The sequence below is a fragment of the Lagenorhynchus albirostris genome, chromosome 3 (assembly GCF_949774975.1).
Source record: "Lagenorhynchus albirostris chromosome 3, mLagAlb1.1, whole genome shotgun sequence".
In the NCBI taxonomy this organism is placed as follows: Eukaryota; Metazoa; Chordata; class Mammalia; order Artiodactyla; family Delphinidae; genus Lagenorhynchus; species Lagenorhynchus albirostris.
Window position 1 is genome coordinate 117860658 of NC_083097.1, and position 23473 is coordinate 117884130.

Sequence of the window (23473 nt, forward strand, 5' to 3'; positions counted from 1 at the left end):
GTTTCCATGTCTTGGCTATTGTGAATAGTGCTGCTATGAACAGAGGGGTGCATGTATCTTTCTTGAATTATAGTTTTGTCCAGATATGCGCCCAGGATTGGGATTGCTGGATCATATGGTAATTCTATTTTTAGTTTTCTGAGGAGCCTCTAAACTGTTTTCCATAGTGGCTGCACTAACTTACATTCCCACCGACAGTCTAGGAGGGTTCCCTTTTCTCCACACCCTCTCCAGCATGCGTTATTTGTAGACTTTTAAATGATGGCCGTTCTGACCGGTGTGAGGTGGTACCTCATTTGCAGCTTTGATTTGCATTTCTCTAATGATTAGTGATGTTGAGCATCCAAAAGGCTATGCATTTTATAATTCCCTTTTTTGTGAAATTTCTAGAAAAAGGAAAACTATATAGAAAATCGATCAGTGGCTGCCTGAAGCTGGGGGTGAGAGCAAGGATTGACTGCAGACAGGCATGAAGGATTTTGGGGGTTGATGGGAGTATTCTAAAATTGGATTGTAATATTGGTTGTGTAAATGTATAAAATGGCTAAAAATCATTGATTGTCCAAGTGAGCTGTATGGTAAGTACAAAGCTGTTCAAAGACTAAAATAAAAGATTGAGATACCGGTGATTATGTCAAGGAGTACTATTATTATTCCCATTTTATAGATAAAGAAAATAAAAGTTAAAAATAAAAGCTTCATGGTTACATGGCTACTAAGTATAATGTCCAGTGTTGGAACTCAAGTCTTTTTGACACTAAGACCTCACTGTTGAACACTATAATAGATTCACTTTCTATTTTAAAATTGTTTGCTGCATCTTGTTGATCTAAGGCTCTCTTGGAATTATAAAACAGAGAGGAAAGAAGATAGAGACTGGAAAATTCCGTTGATCCTGTACACTGGTACTTCCATTTCCCCTGGATATAGGTGACAGCAAGTTTTATGTCCAGTGTGAGTTATATTACCACACCTTGCTTGACTCTTTGGCAAACTATGTTTTCTCTTTCAAATCATTAGGTTAAGAAAGTTTCGCTAGCGCCACTTGTAGCTTAAAAGACTGACTGTATCTTCCAAAAATGCTTTCTCCTAGGGAAAATGGATACACACGAATATATATAGTCCTTACTGCATGTAATGATTACTATGCCATTAGCATAAAGATTGCTATATTAATAAGCCTTAAGTATGGGGAGATGTTGGTCAAAGGGTACACATTTTCAGTTATAAAATGAATGAGTTCTGGAATCCGATGTACAGCATGGTGACTATAGTTAACAATATTGTAGTGTAACTTGAAATTTGTTAAGAGAGTAGGTCTTAAATGTTCTTACCACACACCTTAAAAAATGGTAACTAGGTGAGTTGATGGATGTGTTAACTATATTGTGTTGATCATCTCACAATATATACATATATTAAATCATCGTGTTGTACACCTTAATTTATATAATTTTGTTTGTCAATCATGCTTCCATAAAGCTGGGAAAAATTAAGCATCAGGTGCCTACGGTGCTAGTCACTGGGGAGGCAAGTGATAATCAGAACAGGCATGGTCTCTGCCTTCTTGCAGCTTTATTGTTTTAGTGGGAGAGGCAGGCACTATGCTTAAACAAAATATAATTATAAAATTTTAAATTGTGCTAGGTTCAATAAAGGAGGATATAAGGTTCTCTGTGGGAGCATAACAAAGGATCCTGGTTTTAAGTGGGGCCTAAGGAAGACCTCTATTAGAAAACAACATTTAAACTGAGACCTGAAAGATTTGTAGAAATAAGCAAAGGAAAGGAAGGGAAAGAAGCTTTCCTAGGAGAAAAAAGCATGAAGAGCTTGGTTGACGGACCACACTGAAAGCAGTGTAATAACATATTGAGAGAAGGGGAAGGCTTGAGAACTTGGATACTATGCAAAGGATTTGGTATTTTATTTCAAGAGTAGTGAGTGAGATGCTGCTGAGAAGTTTTGAGCTGGAGAATCTTCTGATTCAATTAAAATTTTAAGATCACTCTTGCTACTGTAAACAATGGATCCAAGGAGGGTTCTGCTGGCTTATGAAGAGGTCTTAGGAAAACTATGGGCCTTATTGTTAAAGGGAAAACTACTTCAGCTTTTAAAAGCTAGTTTTTGAAAACCAGAATGTCAATTAAGTGATGGTGAATAGGGAAAAAAATGATTGATAAACTGGTATGTCTGAAAAACCTACTAGTTCAGTGCTTTTCAAACTTTACATTCAAATCACCCTGGCTTTTTGTTAAAATGCAAATTCTGATTCAGTAGGTCTGGAGTGGGGCATTTCTGCATTTCTAACAGCTCCCAGGTGATGCCCATGCCCTTGGTCCTTGGCTCACACTGAGTAGCAAGTGGCTGGGCTACTATATATGTTCTAAATTCTATATTCTAATCTTCTAATACCTATCAACCTTCTTGGTGGTAAGGACAATTGTCAAATTTGAGTATTTAAAACTGGAGGTTTTAAGAGAGAAAATATTGAGGACATAGAGACAGGTCAAATACGCCTTTTCATCTCTTCAATAAATATCCTATGTATACTTCCTATATACCTATCTAACCTCTCTGCCTACCACCCTTCCTCAGGGTTCAGTTAAAATTCAGAAAGGGACTATATGCAACCAAAGTGGTGTCCAAGATAGGCGTACAGAAATAGTATGAGGTTCTTTACATCTAGTATCTAATGGGGTGATGTGCATCATTAATTAAGACTTACTATGTGCCAGGATTTTATCTGCCTTATTCATTTAATAAGATAGGAACTCAGGAACCCTTAGAGGGTAGTTTCTTGTCTAAGGATGTACAACTCAGTTCTAACTTATATCATAGCTGACTCTCTTATTCATTATCCTAATCATTACTATTTTGTTTGACTACAATCCTAAATGCAGAAAACTTCAGGCTCTTTATTCTGTGGCTAAAGGCTTTGTATTTCTGATATCCCAATCATTTTATAAAGGCTCCAGGTGGTAAATAAAACCTGGTCTTTTTCTTTTATGTTTTTTTTTGGGGGGGAGGGGAGTGAAGAGGGGGTATTATCCTTTATTAGCAATGCAACTTCTCTTTGTGGTATGCCATATGATCTTGAGAAACAAATTGATCAAGTAAAGGGAAACTTTAGAGATGCTCTCTGATTGAGGTTATGCTTGTTGGGACAAACAGAATAGAAATTTCACATTGCTCCCTGGTTGTTAAGAAATAAGAGCTAAGCAACAACATCCAATTTAAAAAGAAATCTGAATTGTACTTTTAAATTTCATAAAACAAAGTTAAACCAAACAGCTGGTAGCTCCTGTAGATTTTCTCTACTGAGGAAGTGACCCGTAGTCCTACAGTCTCATTTGGTAAAGATATAACTGAAATTATCAACACCTCCACAGAAATGCTAAATGCCTCGCCACAATATGGTCCAGCTAGGTAAGTTGTACCTAGTCCTCCAACAAACCAGATAAGGTTGTGTCGTTTTCGGTTTGGTTTGAACCCCCTTCTTGGGGGTTGAAGTGTTAAAGTCAGCGGTTGAGGTGTTTAATAGGCCCTAGTTCGGCTTGAAGACTCGCAGAAAGGCCATCTCCATCACCCTGCAGTTAGCTTTACAGCTAAGGTGTGTTTCCGATGCGCGGATACTGCCAAGGAGCTCTGGCTGTAAACTCTGGAAGGAAGCCAAAGGAAAGAAGCTCCTGGCGCTAGCGCTGGTCCCGCTCAGTGAGCCGGGCGCTGGCGCATTTTTCGTGCAGTTATTGGCTGGGACTCTGCGTGCCGCTGTCGGCCAATGAAGAAGCTGGAGATCTGGCCCCGGCCCGTCCCCTCTTCGCGCCGCGGGATGAGGCAGAGACTGAATAGCCGGCGAGCAAATCAACGGCATCCAGAAAGCCATGTCCGACTCGGAGCCCAGCGCCCGAGCGTTAACCCGCTGAAAGTTTCTCAGGAAAGAAGCCGGGCCAATCTGGACCCCGCTAAGAGGAACTGTCTTTGAGTGAGATGGTCCCAGAGGCCTGGAGAAGTGGACTGGTAAGCACTGGGAGTGTGGTGGGAGTTTTGCTTCTTCTTGGTGCCTTGCATAAGGCTTCCGCCGCCGTCATTCGCTATGAGATCCTGGAGGAAAGAGAGAAGGGTTTCGCGGTGGGAAACGTGGTTAGGGACCTTGGCTTGGATCTCGGCAGCCTGTCAGCCCGCAGGCTCCGGGTGGTGTCCGGAGCTAGCCGAAGATTCTTTGAGGTGAACTGGGAGACGGGAGAGATGTTCGTGAACGACCGCCTGGATCGAGAGGAGCTATGTGGGACGCTGCCCTCCTGCACCATAACTCTGGAGTTGGTAGTGGAGAGGCCGCTAGAGCTGTTCAGCGCGGAAGTGGTGATCCAGGATATCAACGACAACAATCCCTCTTTTCCTACCCGGGAAATGAAATTGGAGATTAGCGAGGCTGTGGCGCCGGGGACGCGCTTTCCGCTCGAGAGCGCGCACGATCCAGATGTGGGAAGCAACTCTTTACAAACCTATGAGCTGAGCCGAAATGAGTACTTTGCGCTTCGCGTGCAGACGCGGGAAGATAGCACCAAGTACGCGGAGCTGGTGCTGGAGCGCGCCCTGGACCGGGAGCGAGAACCAAATCTCCAGCTGGTGCTGACAGCGTTGGACGGAGGAACTCCGGCTCGCTCGGCCAGCCTTCCTATTCGAATCGTCGTGCTGGACGCGAATGACAATGCACCCACCTTCAACCAGTCCTTGTACCGGGCACGCGTCCTGGAGGATGCACCCCCCGGCACTCGCGTCGTGCAAGTCCATGCAACGGATCTGGATGAAGGCCCCAACGGCGAAATCATTTACTCCTTCGGCAGCCACAACCGCGCTGGCGTGCGGGAACTATTCTCCTTAGACCTTGTAACTGGGGTGCTGACCGTCAAGGGTCGACTGGACTTCGAAGACGCCAAACTCCATGAGATTTACATACAGGCCAAAGACAAGGGCGCCAGTCCTGAGGGAGCACATTGTAAAGTTTTGGTAGAGGTTGTGGATGTAAATGACAACGCCCCGGAGATCACAGTCACCTCCGTGTACAGCCCAGTCCCTGAGGATGCACCCCTAGGAACTGTCATTGCTTTGCTCAGTGTTACCGATCTGGATGCTGGGGAGAACGGGCTGGTGACTTGCGAGGTTCCACCAGGTCTCCCTTTTAGCCTTACATCTTCCCTCAAGAATTACTTTACTTTGAAAACGAGCGCAGCCCTGGATCGGGAGACTGTGCCAGAATACAACCTCAGCATCACGGCTCGGGACGCGGGAACCCCTCCCCTCTCAGCCCTCACGACAGTGCAGGTGCAAGTGTCCGACATCAACGACAACCCTCCACAATCTTCCCAGTCTTCCTACGATGTTTACGTTGAGGAAAATAACCTCCCCGGTGTTCCAATACTAAACCTAAGTGTCTGGGACCCTGACGCCCCGCAGAATGCTCGCCTTTCCTTCTTTCTCCTGGAGCAAGGAGCTGAAATAGGGCTAGTGGGTCGCTATTTCACGATAAATCGTGACAGTGGCGTCGTGTCATCCTTAGTGCCCCTGGACCATGAGGATCGGCGGGCATTCGAATTAACAGCTCATATCAGCGATGGGGGCACTCCTGTCCTGGCCACCAATATCAGCGTGAACATATTTGTCACTGATCGCAATGACAATGCCCCCCAGGTCCTATACCCCCGGCCTGGCCAGAGCTCGGTGGAGATGCTGCCTCGAGGTACGTCTGCAGGCCACGTGGTCACGCGTGTGGTAGGCTGGGACCCGGATTCAGGGCACAACGCCTGGCTCTCCTACAGCCTCTTGGGAGCCCCCAACCAGAGCCTTTTTGCTGTGGGACTTCACACGGGTCAAGTCAGCACTGCCCGCCCAGTCCAGGATACAGATTCGCCCAGGCAGACTCTCACGGTCTTGATCAAAGACAATGGGGAGCCGTCGCTGTCCACCACCGCGACCCTGACTGTGTCAGTAATCGAGGAATCTCCTGAAGCCCGAGCTGAGTTCCCCTCCGGCTCTGCCCCCAGGGAGCAGAATAAAAATCTCACCTTTTATCTACTTCTCTCTTTAATCCTGGTCTCCGTGGGGTTCGCAGTCACAGTATTGGGAGTGATCGTATTCAAAGTTTACAAATGGAAGCAGTCCAGGGACCTATACCGAGCTCCCGTGAGTTCCCTGTACCGAACACCAGGGCCTTCTCTGCACGCGGACGCCGTGCGGGGAGGCCTGTTGCCTCCACACCTTTACCATCAGGTGTACCTCACCACTGACTCGAGACGCAGCGACCCGCTGCTGAAGAAACCAGGTGCCGCCAGCCCACTGGCCAGCCGCCAGAACACTCTGCGGAGCCTCGATCCAGTGTTCTATAGGCAAGTGTTGGGTGCAGAGAGCTCCCCTCCCGGACAGGTAAGGGTTAGCGAGTCATCCTGGAATGATATTAATGCTTTTTGATTCCTGCATCAGTTTCAGGAAAGTATGTAGCCACCTTTATTTTCAGTGATCAAGGTGTTTTCCTAATGATGCGTCCGCATTTTCACTTGGCCTTTCCCAGATCAAACGTCGTGCCTTTGGGGGAGGGGGATGGCCCAGCTAGAGTGTGGTTTGTGGTTCCACACAGTGTGGAGTTAATTGACTTATCTGTGGACACAATTCACACCCTCAGTACTCACTTGCCATAGCAACTAACCAATCCTGCTAAAGGGCTATTAAGCTATAACTCACCTCTCAGCACTCAGGAGCTTAGCTTGGTGTCATTTGCATTGAGTACAAGCTGGTGAATACCTCTAACCAGTGGCAGCTGCTAGGAATATAAGAACTACCTCATCTGTCCATCTTTCAAATGATTGCCACATCTGCATTAAAGCTAATGGTTTGCTGATAATTTTCCTTTGACTACACAGATCCTGTACCTCATTCTCAGATGACTTTCTATGAAAGAAATAAAATTCTAGGGTCCTTTTAATTTTATTTCAAGCACAGTGCTGAAATTATGTGGACATTACTCACAAAAAATTTTTTGTTATGGTAATACATGTGCATTATAGAAAATTTGGAAAATATGTAAAAGTATAAGAAAAAATTAAAACTAATTATATTCTCCACATCCAAAGGTAACCACCATTCATTATAAAAGTAAAAGTAATCATTTATTTCAAAGATAAATCCAGACAATCTGGAAGAACGTAAAGTAAAAAATGAAAGTTCTTCTTGCCCAAAGTGTCATTTCCTATCCTTTCATCATTTTTCTTGGGGATACACATAGTGTGAAAGGTAGGCAAATTCATATCCTGAGAAAAAGATAAAGCTTTCATTTATTCAGGATGGTGTGCAGGTCTTTGTTTTGGAGTGAAATTAAACACACTTCCATTTGTGGGAGAACAACTGTTACTTTGTTACTAATAAGTGTATTATTGCTATCAAGCCTTGGGTTTGGCAGTTAGACACTTACCATCTATGAGTCCGTGGCCAAGTTAATCTCTTTTCTAGACCCTTTTTCTTATGCAAAAAGGGAGTAACGAGGGTTTTATAACATTAGTTCATGATATAATATATGCACAGTGCCTAGAATATCAAAGGTGTTAAAAATTCTTAGCTGTGACTAATATTTTTTATTAGTTCTTAACCCACTCCAAATCTTAATTAAAAACACTTTAGAAATTGAACAAACCTGGAGACAGTCAAAGATGACAAAGTAGAGGCATAGTTGGAAAGGCTAGGAAGGATGGAAGCCAGAGAGGAGAAGCTGCTGCTTTTCTGGTCAGACCGGAAAACAACTGGCATTTTCCCATGGACAATGTTCTCAAACTTGGTTGCACACCAGAATTACCTAGGGACCTTTTAAAAATTCTGAAGCCCAGGCCACATCCCAGATGGACTAAAGCATAATCTCTTGAGATGGGACACAGGCATCAGTAGTTTTTGAAGGTCCCCAAGTGATCTCAATGTGAAGACGATTTTGCAAAGCATTGCCCTAGGACCTGCCAGTCTATCAATTAGCATGTTTTTGAAGCAAAGTGTTATTCTGGTGTTCACAGAACCAGCAGCCAGCCTTATTGGGCCAAACTGAACTTTAAAGAATTCTGTGATGTTATTTCCCAACCTTAAAATATTATATAGAATAGCTCTAGGAGAGCACTGTAAGGAAGACATAAGATATTTCAGTCATCTGAAGAAAAAATCTTCCTCAACGACTGGCACCTGGGCAACTATTTCTTTAAAAATGTAGAGCTAGGCAATGGATTTCTAGCCTAGAAATCCATTCTTTTGGGAATGGATTTCTTTTGGGAATGAAAATTTTTTTCTATAACTATACTATGGTGATGGTTACATCATTTTAGTATATGTGAATATACTAAAAACCATTGAATTGTACATTTTAAAGGGATGAATCATATGGTGTAATGGATGAATTATATATAATAATATATAATTATATATATATATAAGTATATATTATTTATATAGCTCAATAAAGGTGTTTTAAAAATCTAGAGAGGGGAGAATCACATACCTGGCATAAAAAGGTCAAGTCTAGGATGTGTAGGATTTAGGCTTTATGATCTTCCAGTTCTAGTAATATAGATTATATGCCTGTTTGTTTTGCTGTGAACTTGCAAATAAAAGGGATTGAGACCTATAAGAGGTCTAGTTCTTTGATAGTAAAGGCATCAGTAAAGGACGAGTTTATGGTTACAGGGATGACAAACTGGTAGAAAAATGATTTAAGATGTTATAGAAAGAGGGGCTTCCCTGGTGGCGCAGTGGTTAAGAATCCGCCTGCCAATGCAGGGGACATGAGTTCAAGCACTGGTCCAGGAAGATCCCACATGCCGTGGAGCAACTAAGCCCGTGCACCACAACTACTGAGCCTGCGCTCTAGAGCCCACGTGCCACAACTGCCGAAGCCGGTGTGCCTAGAGCCTGTGCTCTGCAACAATGAGAAGCCCGCACACCGCAATGAAGAGTAGCCCCCGCTCGCCGCAACTAGAGAAAGCCCGTGCGCAGCAATAAAGACCCAGTGCAGCCAAAAATAAAATAAATACATTAAAAAAAAGAAAGATGTTAAAAAAAAAAAGAAAGATGTTATAGAAAGAGGCTTTATTTCTTTCTAGAGAGACCAGAGGTGGCAGTGGGGAGATCCTAGTACTGCAGTTACTAGTTGAGCTTTACACAAGTCTCCTAACCTTTCTGATCTTCAGTGTTTTCATCTATAAAATCTTCCAAAATTGTGTAAGAGTGAAAAGTAATGCATATAAAATGTATACTCAATATAAAGTACTCATATAAAGTACAAGTATTCAGTAGATATTTGTTGAACTAATAATTATTGATGTTATCATTTCACCATTTATTGAACATCCCTATGTACCAGACACTTTAAAAGATAAAAAGACACAGTCCCTGCCGCTATGGTACGCAGGGTACTGTAGGAGACAGACACGCACACACACCCACAAAAACGATAATGGAGATCTGTATAATACAAGAAGCAATGGGAGCAAAGGAAAAGAAACACCTAAGCCTGGGGAAATCAGGGAGACTTCATCGAGGTGATGATGCTTGATCTGAGAACAAAAGGTTGAGTAGTAGTTTGTCAAATAATAAAGGGGAAAAGGGGGTAGAGAGGGACCCTTGCATGAGATTCCATGCAGAAGGATTATGATTTTTCATTATTGCTGAACCTTAAAGTGTGTTTGTAAAACAATCTTTGCAGGAGATAAAGTGAAGCAATTCGGCAGGAGTTAAATCTTGAGTTACCTTTGTGCCATGCCAAGGAGTTTTTATTTTATTCTATATCCATGATAGTCATTGCAGAATTTTGAAGAGACATCAATGTGATGTCATCAGGGTTTTTTGTTTGTTTTGGAGAGATTATTCTGGCAGCCACAAATGAAATGGATTGGGGATATTGGGACTGTAGACAAAAAAAAAATTAGAAGGCTATTATAGTATTTGAGAAGATTGATAAATGCTTGAACCAGCACAGTGACAGTATAGATGGAGGTAACTGTAGTGAAATTATCAGCACTCATTCATTGTCATGATAAAGGGAATGAGGGAGAGGAATGAGTCAAGGATGACCCTCCTTACTCCTCTCCATTGTGACTGACCCAGCTTGGGTGGCTAATGGTGTCATTCCACTGAGATAGTGAATCCTGGCATAACCACCTGATGGGTCAGATTGATTGACATCTCCGTCATTCCCATGGGAGGAGGTTTAGGTGTTTGGGAGTAAAAGAACGCAGAAAGCAGATACCTCCCTTTGAGAGCAGAGTGTTGGTTGCTGGCCTCACCATCAAAAGGATATTCTTGAGGATCAGGGGCTTGGGAAAACACCTGGGGAGGATAACCTCAGGTTTTGCCACTGGTTTTGGTAGCCTAGGTGAGGATTCAGATGAATTTAAAAAATCTCATGTCCAAATCAGGCTGGATTTTTCTCTTTGTGCTCTGTTTGCGACTTGAACTACAGTTTGCAGGTAACTACAGTGTGAATTGAACGATGTTTCTGCATTTGTGCAAGGTGGTAGCCAGGCTCCAGGGAGGGTCTGGATCAGGGTAGGGGTGGGGTGAGATCAAGTCTCCCTTGCCAAAAGGCCCCCTAGGGCTAAGTGAAAAACTTGCTCTTTTGAAACAGTCACTGTTGGTAATTAACAACATATCAAGCATACAGTGGTGTCAAATAAAGGAGGTTTGTAGGCACTGTGCTTTTGGTAGCAGATCTCAATCATTCACGGAAGCTATTAAATCTGTGAACATTAGCATTCTGCCAGGAAGTGAGATGTAGTCCTTAGCGTCTCCCAGACAAACTGATTCTTTACTGATTTGGAACATCTCTCTCTCCCGGTTTCCTCCCCGCGCCTTCACCTCCTTCCATACTGTCCTTGAAATCGATGAATGGCAATTTAGTATACCACCAGTGGGTATCTGAATAAGAGAGGTTTGGTTTCTGCTGCGCCTTCTGTTACAACAAAAATGTGTACTGCATAAATTTAATAGGCTACCTTAATGTGTAAGCCTCTTCTGCAAAGAGATGGATACATTTCTGAATAATCTGCAGAGGGGCAGAGTTTTTAGTATAAGGCAGTGCTTCTAAGTAGCTGTTGCTCTAATACAATCAGACCGAGGCAGAAGCTACTCATTTAGAATATTGGTGGATGACAACATTGGCTTGAACAAAGTGACCAGTCTCAAATGGCTACTCACTCTCTGGGCTGCAGGTTGCTAGGGCTCAGGCTGTCGCTGTTTTCCCCCACCGAAAAGGGGCGGGGTGGTGTGGGCTGGGAATTGGTGTGTTAGAAAAAAAAAAAACCCGTGTATGTTGTCTGCCTCTCCATAGAGGTAATAACCCGTGGGGGGGGGGGGGAAATGCTGTTGAACAGGAGGAAGGCAAAAAGATAGGTGGGTTGTTTTTTGTTTTTTCTTTCCTTTTTCCAATGCTGCGACGCATTTACCCTGCTGCTATTGGGACGTTCTCTGCTTAGCCTATTGGCTGAGCCCAGGAGCCTCTGTCTGCCAATCGGGTGGAGGAAGGCAGACAAATCTACCCCGCCACCAGCAAAAAAAACGGCGCGTAACCCTTGCGGCGCCGGCCCAGCCGCGCCAGAGCTGGCGCGGGGAAAGGGAGATAGGTGCTTCCAGCTGCTGTGGCCGTTCGGGGCGGGTCGGCTTCTTCGGCTTCTCAGGACCAGATAGAGAACTAGTGGGCGGCAGCAATGCTCCGCAAGGTGAGAAGCTGGGTAGAAATCTGCCGGGGGACTACCCTTTTGTTCCTTTTTTGCCACCTGGGTTACGTTTGTGGGCAGATCCGATACCCGGTCCCAGAGGAGTCACAGGAAGGGACTTTTGTAGGGAATGTCGCCCAAGATTTCCTGCTGGATGCAGAGAGCTTAGCAGCTCGCAGGCTGCAGGTCGCTGGAGAGGTGAACCAAAGACACTTCCGTGTGGATTTGGACAGCGGTGCCCTGCTCATCAAGAATCCAATCGATCGAGAGGCACTGTGTGGGCTCAGTGCCAGCTGCATCGTGCCCCTGGAGTTTGTAACAGAAGGGCCTTTGGAAATGTACCGAGCAGAGGTAGAAATCGTGGATGTGAATGATCACGCCCCCCGATTTCCTCGGCAGCAGCTGGACTTGGAAATTGGGGAGGCAGCTCCTCCAGGACAGCGTTTCCCCTTGGAAAAGGCTCAGGATGCAGATGTGGGGAGCAACTCCATCAGCAGCTATAGACTAAGCTCCAATGAACACTTTGCACTGGATGTCAAGAAGCGCAGCGACGGCAGCCTGGTCCCAGAGCTGCTCCTGGAGAAGCCTTTGGATCGGGAAAAGCAATCAGACTACCGCCTAGTGCTGACTGCTGTGGATGGAGGGAACCCCCCGAGATCTGGCACAGCGGAGCTCCGGGTGTCAGTGCTGGACGTGAATGACAACGCCCCAGCCTTCCAGCAATCCAGCTACAGGATTAGCGTTTTGGAGAGCGCGCCAGCCGGCATGCTACTCATCCAGCTCAATGCCTCTGACCCAGACCTGGGTCCCAGTGGTAACGTCACCTTTTCTTTCAGTGGTCACACCCCTGATCGTGTGAGAAATCTCTTTAGCCTGCACCCCACTAATGGAAAGCTTACTCTTCAGGGGCCCCTAGACTTTGAGAGCGAGAATTACTATGAATTTGATGTTCGGGCTCGAGATGGGGGTTCTCCAGCCATGGAGCAACATTGCAGCCTTCGGGTGGATCTCCTGGATGTAAATGACAATGCCCCCCACATCACAGTGACCTCAGAGCTTGGGACTCTCCCTGAGAGCGCGGAACCTGGCACCGTGGTGGCGCTCATCAGTGTGCAGGACCCCGACTCAGGTTCAAATGGAGATGTGAGCCTCCGTATTCCTGACCATTTGCCCTTTGCCCTCAAGTCCGCCTTCAAGAACCAGTTCTCCCTGGTGACTGCTGGACCCTTGGACCGAGAGGCCAAATCCAGCTATGATATCATGGTCACTGCTTCTGATGCTGGGAGCCCTCCTCTGAGTACCCACAGGACCATTTTCCTCAACATTTCAGATGTGAATGATAACCCACCCTCTTTCTTTCAGAGGTCACATGAAGTATTTGTTCCAGAGAACAATCGCCCAGGGGACCTGCTTTGCTCCCTTGCAGCCTCTGATCCAGACTCTGGCTTGAATGCCCTTATCTCCTACTCTCTCCTAGAGCCCAGAAATCGAGATGTGTCAGCTTCCTCCTTCATCTCTCTGAACCCCCAGACGGGAGCTGTTCATGCTACTCGATCCTTTGACTATGAGCAAACACAGACACTGCAGTTTGAGGTGCAGGCCCGGGATCGGGGCAACCCACCCCTTAGTAGCACCGTGACAGTTCGTCTATTTGTACTGGACCTCAATGACAATGCGCCAGCTGTGCTCCGCCCTAGAGCCCGACCTGGTTCCTTATGTCCACAAGCACTGCCTCCATCAGTTGGTGCTGGACACCTAGTTACAAAGGTGACCGCTGTGGACTTGGATTCGGGTTACAACGCTTGGGTTTCGTATCAGCTCCTGGAGGCCCCAGATCCCAGCCTGTTTGCAGTCTCCCGCTATGCTGGGGAGGTGCGGACGGCTGTTCCCATCCCAGCTGATCTCCCGCCGCAGAAGCTGGTCATTGTGGTAAAGGATAGTGGTAGCCCACCACTCTCTACCTCCGTTACTCTCCTGGTGTCCTTGGAAGAAGACACTCATCCAGTTGTCCCTGATCTTCGAGAATCTTCAGCTCCAAGGGAAGGAGAATCCCGCTTGACCCTGTACTTGGCTGTATCTCTAGTGGCAATTTGCTTTGTCTCCTTTGGCTCATTCGTGGCACTAATCTCGAAGTGCCTGCGTGGGGCTGCCTGTGGAGTGACCTGCTTTCCTGCTAGCACCTGTGCCTGCCTCACCCGATCTCGAAGGAGAGAGGGGCTTCCTCCTTCCAATGGGATCCTCCGAATCCAACTAGGGTCAGATGATCCTATCAAGTTTGTTGATGTGGGCGGCCACTCTCACGGCTGTACACCCTTGGCTTCTGCACCCACTCGGAGCGATAGCTTCATGATGGTGAAGTCACCCAGTGCACCTATGGCAGGGGAACCTGTTCGCCCAAGTTGCCCACCCTCTGATCTTCTCTATGGGCTAGAGGTGAGACCTTTGCAGGCTCAGCCAATGCTTGAGGGTTGTTCTGAGGCAGGCGTGTGGCTGGCCCATGTCCCAGAGAGTACTGGTCTCTCTGTAAGAGCCTGTAGTGATGTCACCACTTCTGTGAGTGGTAACCATGTGGTGGATGCTATGCTGTAGAAGTGTTTTGTGAATTAACCAGGGAGTTTTCACGGATTAGTACTTGAGGTGGGTTATGCCCTTATCTGAGAGTAAGAATTGAAAGTAAGTGATCGAGAGGCAGGGTATTGTGGAAACACACGACTGGAATGTGGATCATGTGGAAGGCTCTTGTGCACAAGGTGCACCTAAACCCCGGTGGCTGCTTTCTCTACTCTTCCTGAATGTGAGGGGGCCGGGGTCTGGAACACTTTAACTCTAGGTTAAGGGGAGCTAATATCTTTGCCCCACAGCATCATCTACTCCCTAATCCATGGTGAAAGGGACTCTCTGCTTGAAACATAGCAGAGAGCAAAAAGAAGAAAGAGCCCAGGGAGTAGAGAGGCATCGAGGTGGAAGCAGGGGTCTTTTCGTCCAGGTCTTCAGGACTCCCAGTCAAGTCCCCACTGGGATTTGAGCTAGACTCAGTAGATTGGGGCAGGGGAACATCACCTCTTTGGGAGGAAGAGGCAATAAGTGAAATCACTAAATATCTAAACCTGTTTTACTGCTGAGGAATTCATAGAGACAGCCACTATGGGAGTCTTTAAGTAGTTTCTTCTGAATTGATGAAACCATAAAGCCTAGAGGCCATGCCTAGACTCTAGTCACCTTCCTTGGGTGACCTGGATCAGTCCTAGAAATGTTCCTCCTATCACAAGCTGTGATGCCCATTCCATAGCTAAAGTCTGGGATCTCAGAAAAATTGAATCCTTATAGCCATCAGCTGACACTGAGATTCCTCGAAGTACTGCTGGAGAGTCCGAGCAAGACTCTAAAGGGTCCTGACAAATCTTTTCTCTTACCTTGGCAGTGTTTGGTAGGATGGGGTAGGGAGGGGCTAACACATGGGCTTTGCCTCCCTGAGAAGGACAAAATTTTGTTGGTTCAAGCAAAGTAGTGGGAGCTTCTGAAGTCATGCAGGAAGTTGCTGGGACAGAACACTGAGAAGTTCTGTACCACTTTGTCTTCCCTGTTGAGCACCATCTGAGCTGCCAAGGGGGCTGAATCAACCTGCAGCATGAAATGAGTGGGGAGGTAGGAGGCTTCTGTGACACAGATTTGCAGCGCCTGTTCCTAAGGTTTCCAGGACTGAGGAGACTTGATAATTGGTTGGGAGCACAGACTTTTGGGCCAATCAGACTCAGAGCCAAGGTGGGGGATCTGCTCTTCCTGCCCGCCTCTCCTCCCCCAGCTCCCCAGCTCCACTCAGATTCGATTCCCCCCCCCAACCCACCCCCGCCATTTGGTGACTAAGAAGAACTGCTGCAGGCAGACAAACCTCGGAGCAGTTTTTTAAGAGGCTGGAAGGAGACATAAGAGATTTCAGCTGCTACATCCCAAGCCCTGGGTCTGCCTTCGAGACAGGACAGCACAGAGTCAGTGTCCAGGAAGGGACTTCTGGGTCATGGGGCCCAAGACACCCCCGCAGCTCGCTGGGAAATGGCAAGTGCTGTGCATGTTGTCCTTGTGCTCCTGGGGCTGGGTGTCTGGGCAGCTTCGTTACTCAGTGGTGGAGGAGTCTGAGCCGGGGACGCTGGTGGGGAACGTTGCTCAGGATCTAGGCTTAAAGCTGACAGATCTGTTGAGCCGCCGGCTGCGGTTGGGCTCTGAGGAGAGTGGGCATTATTTTTCCCTGAGCTTGGTGAGTGGTGCTCTGGCAGTGAATCAGAAAATTGACCGAGAGAGCCTGTGTGGAGCCAGCACCAGCTGCCTGCTGCCACTACAGGTGGTGACCGAACACCCGCTGGAACTAATCCGTGTAGAGGTAGAAATCCTGGATCTCAATGACAACTCTCCTAGCTTTGCCACCCCTGAGCGAGAGATACGCATCTCAGAATCAGCTGCACTTGGGGCACTGTTCCCACTGGATAGTGCCCAGGATCCAGACGTGGGTACCAATACCGTGAGCTTCTATACTCTGAGCCCCAGTAGCCACTTCTCTCTGAATGTGAAGACCCTAAAAGATGGGAAGCTGTTCCCAGAGCTGGTGCTAGAGCAGCAGCTGGACCGTGAAGCCCAGGCAAGCCATCAGCTGGTGCTCACTGCTGTGGATGGGGGTATCCCACCCCGCTCGGGGACCACCCTTATCTCCATCACTGTGCTGGACGTCAATGATAATGCTCCAACCTTCCAGTCCTCAGTTCTACGTGTGGGACTCCCAGAGAATGCGCCCGTGGGTACGCTGCTGCTCCGCCTCAATGCCACTGATCCAGATGAAGGCACCAATGGCCAACTAGACTATTCTTTTGGAGACCATACATCTGAGGCAGTGCGGAATCTCTTTGGCCTAGACCCTAGCAGTGGAGCAATCCGTGTGTTGGGTCCCATAGACTTTGAGGAATCAAGTTTCTATGAAATTCATGCAAGAGCCCGTGACCAAGGACAGCCAGCCATGGAAGGCCACTGTGTGATTCAAGTGGATGTGGGGGATGCGAATGACAACGCCCCAGAGGTACTGTTGGCCTCTTTGGTCAACCCTGTCCTGGAGAGCACACCAGTGGGCATAGTAGTGGGATTATTTAACGTGCGGGACCGAGACTCAGGGAGAAATGGTGAAGTGAGCCTTGATATTTCTTCGGGCCTGCCATTTCAGATTAAGCCTTCTGAGAACCACTACTCACTGCTAACCAGCCAGCCTTTGGACCGTGAGGCCACATCCCACTATATCATTGAGCTGCTGGCCCGCGATGGGGGCTCACCTCCCTTGCACGCCCATCTCACCGTCAGGCTCAACATTTCAGATGTGAACGACAATGCACCCTGCTTCACCCAGCAGCTCTACACTGCTTACATCCCAGAAAACCGGCCTCCAGGCTCCCTTCTCTGCACCGTGGCTGCCTCTGATCCAGATGCTGGGGAAAATGCTCGCCTCACCTACTTCATTGTAGGGAATCAGATTCAGGGAGCCCCAGCCTCCTCCTTTGTGTATGTCAACCCTGAGGATGGGCGGGTGTTTGCCCAGCGTACTTTCGACTACGAATTGCTGCAGATGCTGCAGATCGTGGTGGGCGTTCGAGACGCTGGCTCTCCCCCATTGCATGCCAACACATCTCTCCATGTGTTTGTCCTGGACCAGAATGATAATGCCCCAGCCGTGCTGCACCCCAGACCAGGCCGGGATCTCTCAGTCCCCCAGCGTCTCCCTCGCTCTGCCCCTCCTGGCTCCTTCGTCACCAAGGTGACAGCCGTAGATGCTGATGCAGGCCACAATGCCTGGCTCTCCTATTCACTGTTGCCACAGTCCACAGCCCCAGGACTGTTCCTGGTGTCTGCACACACTGGTGAGGTGCGAACAGCCCGGGCCTTACTGGAGGATGACCCTGACACCCAGCAGGTGGTGGTCCTGGTGAGGGACAATGGTGACCCTTCACTCTCCTCTACAGCCACAGTGCTTCTGATTCTGGAGGATAAGGACCCTGAGGAAATGCCCAAATCCAGCGACTTCCTCACACACCCTCCTGAGCATTCAGACCTTACCCTTTATCTCATTGTGGCTCTTGTGGCCGTCAGTCTCTTATCCTTAGTCACCTTCACCTTTCTGTCAGCTAAGTGCCTTCGGGGGCACGCAGACGGGGATGGGGGTGGGGGTGAGTGCTGTGGGCGCCAGGACTCGCCCTCCCGGGAGTTCTATAAGCAGTCCGGCCCCAACCTACAGGTGAGCTCAGACGGCACACTCAAGTACATGGAGGTGACGCTGCGGCCCACAGACTCGCACAGCCATTGCTACAGGACGTGCTTTTCACCAGCCTCGGACGGCAGTGACTTCACTTTTCTAAGGCCCCTCAGCGTCCAGCAGCCCTCAGCGCTGGCACAGGAGCCTGACACCTTCCGGTCCCGCTCTAACACGCTGCGGGAGCGGAGCCAGGTGAGGGGCTCAGCGCGATCCCTGGGGGCGGCAATGGAGAAGCCGCCCAGCCGCATCAGGGACTTTGAACTTGGCATCCGCTCCTCTGGTGCGGGCTCGGCCCGAATGTCGGGACTGTTTGGACGGATTGTGTGGAACCAGAGGTGTGGGCGAGGCAGGGATGGGGCTCTGAGCCCGGGGAGGTGATGGTGATTGTGGTTGAGGGGGAGACAGGAAAGGACCGACCCCACATTCAGAAAAGCCTGCGGTCTGGCGATCATTCTGGCGATTTCCGCCAGGTCCGGGGTCCGGGTGGAGGCGGTCACAGATCCACGCCTGCAGCCAGCCTCCGAGGCTCCGGTGCGGGCACGCTCCACTGGTCCTGAGGTTTCTTCTTAGGTTTCTCCCCACTCCCTTGACCTGTGACCTCGCTGTTATTCCCAACCCTCTTTATTCCCACATCAAACCAACGCGTCCGTGGACAAGCAGAAGCGCGCCCTCAGGGCCCGCACGAGCCACGCACCGCGCACGGGCTCGCCGCGCCTCACCCGCGCACGCACACGCCCCCTCGCACTTGGCCTTCCGCGTACACCGCCTTTTACTGCCAGCCGCTCGCTGCCAGGTACACTGGCTGTTCCAGCCCGCTCACAGCTTCCCTCCCACCCTGCTGCTCGCCTCAGAGGTACTGACTGAGCGCGCCCAAGTTGTGACCGTCCTGCCCCTGACGACTCTGGAGCCGCCTCCCGCCCCCGCCCGGACCTGGACCAGTCGCCTCCTGACGAGCCAGAGTCGCCCGCAGTGTAGCCACTCTGGGCGCTCTAGGCGCGGGGCGGGCAGCACTCTATGACCCGCGGGCTGGCGGATCCCGCCGGGCCCAGGGCTCAGAGCGGAGGCCGGCGGTGCCTCCAGCCCAGAAGCCTAGCTCGGGTCGGCCAGGCTGCCCTGTGGCCCAAGGGACGGCGGGGTCCGGCCTGGGACGAGCGAACGGGCCTCTATAGGACAGGCCGCCTGGGCCCTCTGTGGCACCACCGACCTGTCTTCTGGTGGGAAGTGGGACCCTGGAACACCTGGGCTCTGGACGCTAAGACATAGGCTTTTGGCTCCGTCGTCACCACATGTGCCCAGCGATCTAGGATCAGGGCTTTGGGAGTGACCAAATTATCTGACACTCTGGCAAGTCTTTCTTTCCCTGGTTGTTGGAAAGCCATGGCCTCTCTCTGCCAGAAGCCAGCAGGGTGCTTGCATACATGGGGAAACTATAATGGTAAAAAGCACACGTTTCTGTAACTCCAGGAGCTTTTATTCAAAATATGTCCGTACCCCATCCTGCCCCTCGAATCAGAATTATAATTTGGAACAACACCCCCATGTGATTCTGATAGCTGATTGAGAGAGCCTTACTACAACTTCCTCTTAGAGAACCACAACGTCTCCTTTGCTCTTCCCCACACTTGTTGGGTAGGTACTAGAATCCTCCCTCTTATAACTGAGTTTCACAGAGCTCAAGTGACTTGCTCAAGTTCACAGGGTAAGTGGTCGAAAAAGATCTAATCTAGGTCTGTCTTAACTCCAGAATTTGTGCTTTCAATCACTTGGTACTTGTAAAACTGGAGAACAGGAGAGACGGTTTGTGTCTGCTGGCATGAGGCAAAGGGGGGCATTCTTTCCCCTTTAGAGCCTAAAACGTGAAGAAAAGCCTACTGGGGCTCCTTATTCCTGAGCATCCCTAATCGAACAAACTTGGACCCGCTGTCCTTATGTAGGTTGTGAGTTGGCCTAGTTCCTGTCCTCCAGTCTGTCATGGTTCCTGCATCTCCATGTAGATTCTGTTGTGTCTAAGAATATAGTAACTGAGAGCTGGACATCCCTGTGCCCTTCCCCATGGCAGCTCCAGCATGGTGCTTGTAACTCCTGTTGTACCTGGGATGCTAAGTTTCTGGGTTCTGCTTACATCACTGCCACCTGTGAGACTTAGAGTGAGTCATTTGGCAGCCCTGGGTCTTCCTTCTCCCCAGTGTAATCGGAGGTGCTCACACCTCCCTCTCTGCTCCTGGGAGTGAGTGTGACAATTACCAGAGCACCCCAGAATGGAGAGGAAATGGCTCTAGAAGTGCTCCATGAGAGTGTGTGATGGGATAATACACCCTCTGCAAAGGCTGGGAGGGTCTTGGAAGTGAAGTGGCTGGCTAGAGTCCCACGCCTTCATCCAGGTGGGAGGGGGCTACAGATCTGCCCCTTGGGAGCCCTGGAGATTGCGTTGGCTCTCCTTGGAGCCTGTGGGAGCTTGATCTCTGCCGGGCTCCATCCCAGCAGTTCTCTCTGTTCCAGACAGAGCTGCCTTGTTCTCTCCTCCTTAGTCAAAGCCATTGTCTGGCACAGAGTTCTGGGGGTGGGAGGTGTCCTGGGGCTTGGATGCCCTGCCATCCAAAGGCCCAGTCTGGCATAACTCCTAAATTAATAATGTATTTAGCTGTGGGAAGGGATCCTCGAGAGCCAGGGGTCTGAAGGGGGTGTCCTTCTGAATGTGTAAAGGCACAACCTGGCATGAAAAGGGTTACCCAGAGCAGCAGCCATCTTGCCGCAGAGGATGCTTTGTTCCCAGCTGAGGAGCTGAATGAAATTCTTTCTAGGGCCGGTGGAATTCTCATGTAAAAAACCTCTGCGACTTTTGGGGGCCTTCTCTGCACCCCTCCCCCCGGTTTCACAGAAGATGCTTTCAGCCCTTGAATCTCTGCTTAGAAGTTCTGAGTCTGGGGGCAGGGAGGAAGGGGCCGGTTCCTTAGGAAAGGAATCTGGGTTTGCTCACTGTGGTCAGATAACTGTGATTTTATCTCTTTGTCTCTGTTACCTCAGACCTCTGAGACCTGAGGTGTATTTTGTTTTTGAAAATGAGCCTACTTCGCCCTCATCTTACCCCATTTGGGTACTCAGCCCCTTTCCCTCTGTTTTCTCCACAGCAAGCCCCGCCCAACACGGACTGGCGTTTCTCCCAGGCCCAGAGACCCGGCACCAGCGGGTAGGTGACTGCCTCTCCAGCCCACCCTCTCCTCTGCAACATTTTTCTCAGTGATGACGTGGGAGGAGATGGGGGGAGGGCTCAGCATTCGCTACAAATGGCTTCCTCCCTCAGTTCCAGATTTCAGGGAGGTTTGGGTACGTTGGCGGCTGGTACACAAACCCCAGAAGGAAGACGCTCCTACTCTGGCTATTTTGGAAACGCAATTCACACACTCATCCCTTCCCTGCGCCCCACCACACAAACCTTCTCCTGTATCTTGGGGGCTCCGTGGGAGCAAAGGATGGTCTCAAGGAGGTCTCTGGGCGGAGAGGAAGGTTTTCATACCTATCCACCGGCTCCATCCTCCTGCTCCAGATTTGGCTGGCCTCCGTCCTGACTGGGGTTCAGGCAGAGGAATCTGGGACAGGAGGAGGAGGGGAGGAGCTGTCAGCAGCCAGAGCCTCCTCCTGAGCCGGCAGGAAAGAGCCGAGGCTGAGGGGAGGGAGGTCAGGCAGCTGGCGGTGGGGCTGGGGACGGAGAGCCTGCAGCCTTCTCTGCCTGCAGGCCCTTTGTCTCTGACACTCTCTCACCGTCCTCGGCTCAGTCTCTACGTTAGTTTGCAATCTCTGCCTCTCCCTCTCTTTCTCGTCTCGATCTCAGTTTCTTTCTTTATTGCTGTATCTCGGTCCCTACCATTTGTGTCTACTTGCACTGATCGTGCCTCTTGCTGCGCCTGCTATGGCTAGGTGCTCAATAAATGTGGAATCGATGAATAAACGTGACTCCGCCTTAGTCTCAGTCTCTGTTTCTCCTTTTCCCTCTGTCTCTGCTTCCCTGTCTCTGTCCTTGACCTCTCTTCTGTGTCTCCTTCTTTCATCATTTCCTAGTGTCCTGGTGTTCTTCTGTCTCCAGTCTCTTTCTCTCCCTCTATTTCTCCTTTCTTCTCTGTTCTCAGCCTCTCTGTGTCTCCTTTGTCTTTGTCTCTGTCTCTGTCTCTCTCTGTATATCTCTCCAAGTCTCTTGTCTGTCTCTTTTTGCCTTAATGGGTCTCTTTCTCTGTTGCTCTTTCTTTATCTCTCTCTCTTTCTCTTTTATTCTGTCTTTCACTCTGTGTCCCTCTCTCTGTCTCTCATTTCCTAAAACTTGTGGGCAAGCCAGCACACACATGCCCGCCCCCCAGGCTCTCTCCCTCCCCAGCCCCTCACAGACAGAGCGTTTGATCTCTGCTCTCCACCATACACCCTCCCATCCAGGCTGCCCCAGCTGCTCAGATCAATCTGGTATGAATTCCTGCTAAGACAGGAACTCCCTGGGGCGAGCGGGCGGGGGTGGGGTTGAGGGGAGGAAGACTTCAGCAAAAGACCTGCAGTTGGTCTGAGGGGAGTGGGGTCAGCTCTGGGCCAGGCCTCCCTGTTAGAAGTCTGGTGACCCTGGGAGCCTGGTGGAGTCCAAGAAGCCCAGGAGACGGAGGGCAGAGCTTGGGCTGCCTTCCCCACCTCCTCGCTGGTTGGACACTTGCTGCCCACATTCCCCAGACGCTGAGCCCTCACTGCCACAAGAACCCGGGACACCCCGGTGTACGGTGGAGACTGCAGCTCCTGGGCATGTGAGTCCTGCCGAGGTCTCAAGGCAGTTAGATCCTAGCAGGCCCCTAGAAGGCAGCAAACCAGATGGCTTGGACTGCCCTTGCCCCTCCCTTGACCCCAGCTTTCTCCTTTCTCCCTGCTGGTCTTGCCAGCCTTCCCACAGGTTTATCCGTTAGGTCGTTCATGTATTCGTTCATGTATTTATTCATTCAACAAATATTTATTGAGCATATACTATGAGCCAGGCCCTGTGCTAAACATTGGCCTGTAAGAGTGAACAAGCAGACACGATCCTTGCACTTACAGGCTGCCATGCCAGCAGGGAACACAGAAAATTGACAACAAATCACACTAAAAAAACTTCTAGTTACAAATCATGGCAAGTTCTGGGAGGAGGGTTATGTGAGTGTAATGGGGGAGGGGGGTAGAGGAGACCTCCAGGAGGAAGTGCCGTTTGAGCTGAGGTGATGAGAAGTACAGGGCAATTCATGTTCCCGTTACCCACCGCCACCCCAGGCCATATACTGGCCCTGAAGCAGAATTCATTGCTGAACTTGAGAGCCCCACCAATTGACTCCTTTTTTTTTAATAATTTTTATTGGAGTATAGTTGATTTACAATATTGTGTTAGTTTCAGGTGCACAGCAAAGTGAATCAGTTACACATATTCACATATCCATTCTTCTTTAGATTCTTTTCC

General features: G+C 49.2%; 1 protein-coding gene across 20 annotated transcripts in view; it reads left to right on the forward strand.

The window, feature by feature from the left end:
• Positions 1 to 23473, forward strand: part of LOC132517152 (protocadherin gamma-C4) — a 168916-nt gene that overhangs the window by 133297 nt on the left and 12146 nt on the right. For 15 of the 20 annotated variants that reach the window (XM_060143798.1, XM_060143812.1, XM_060143811.1 and 12 more), the window contains one exon: positions 21147 to 21205. In XM_060143798.1, coding sequence (XP_059999781.1) covers positions 21147 to 21205 — 59 coding nt within the window. Of the gene's footprint in view, positions 1 to 3855; positions 6421 to 11726; positions 14169 to 15750; positions 18211 to 21146; positions 21206 to 23473 lie in introns of those variants that run through there. The other 5 variants (XM_060143821.1, XM_060143802.1, XM_060143822.1 and 2 more) reach the window with 5 other exon arrangements.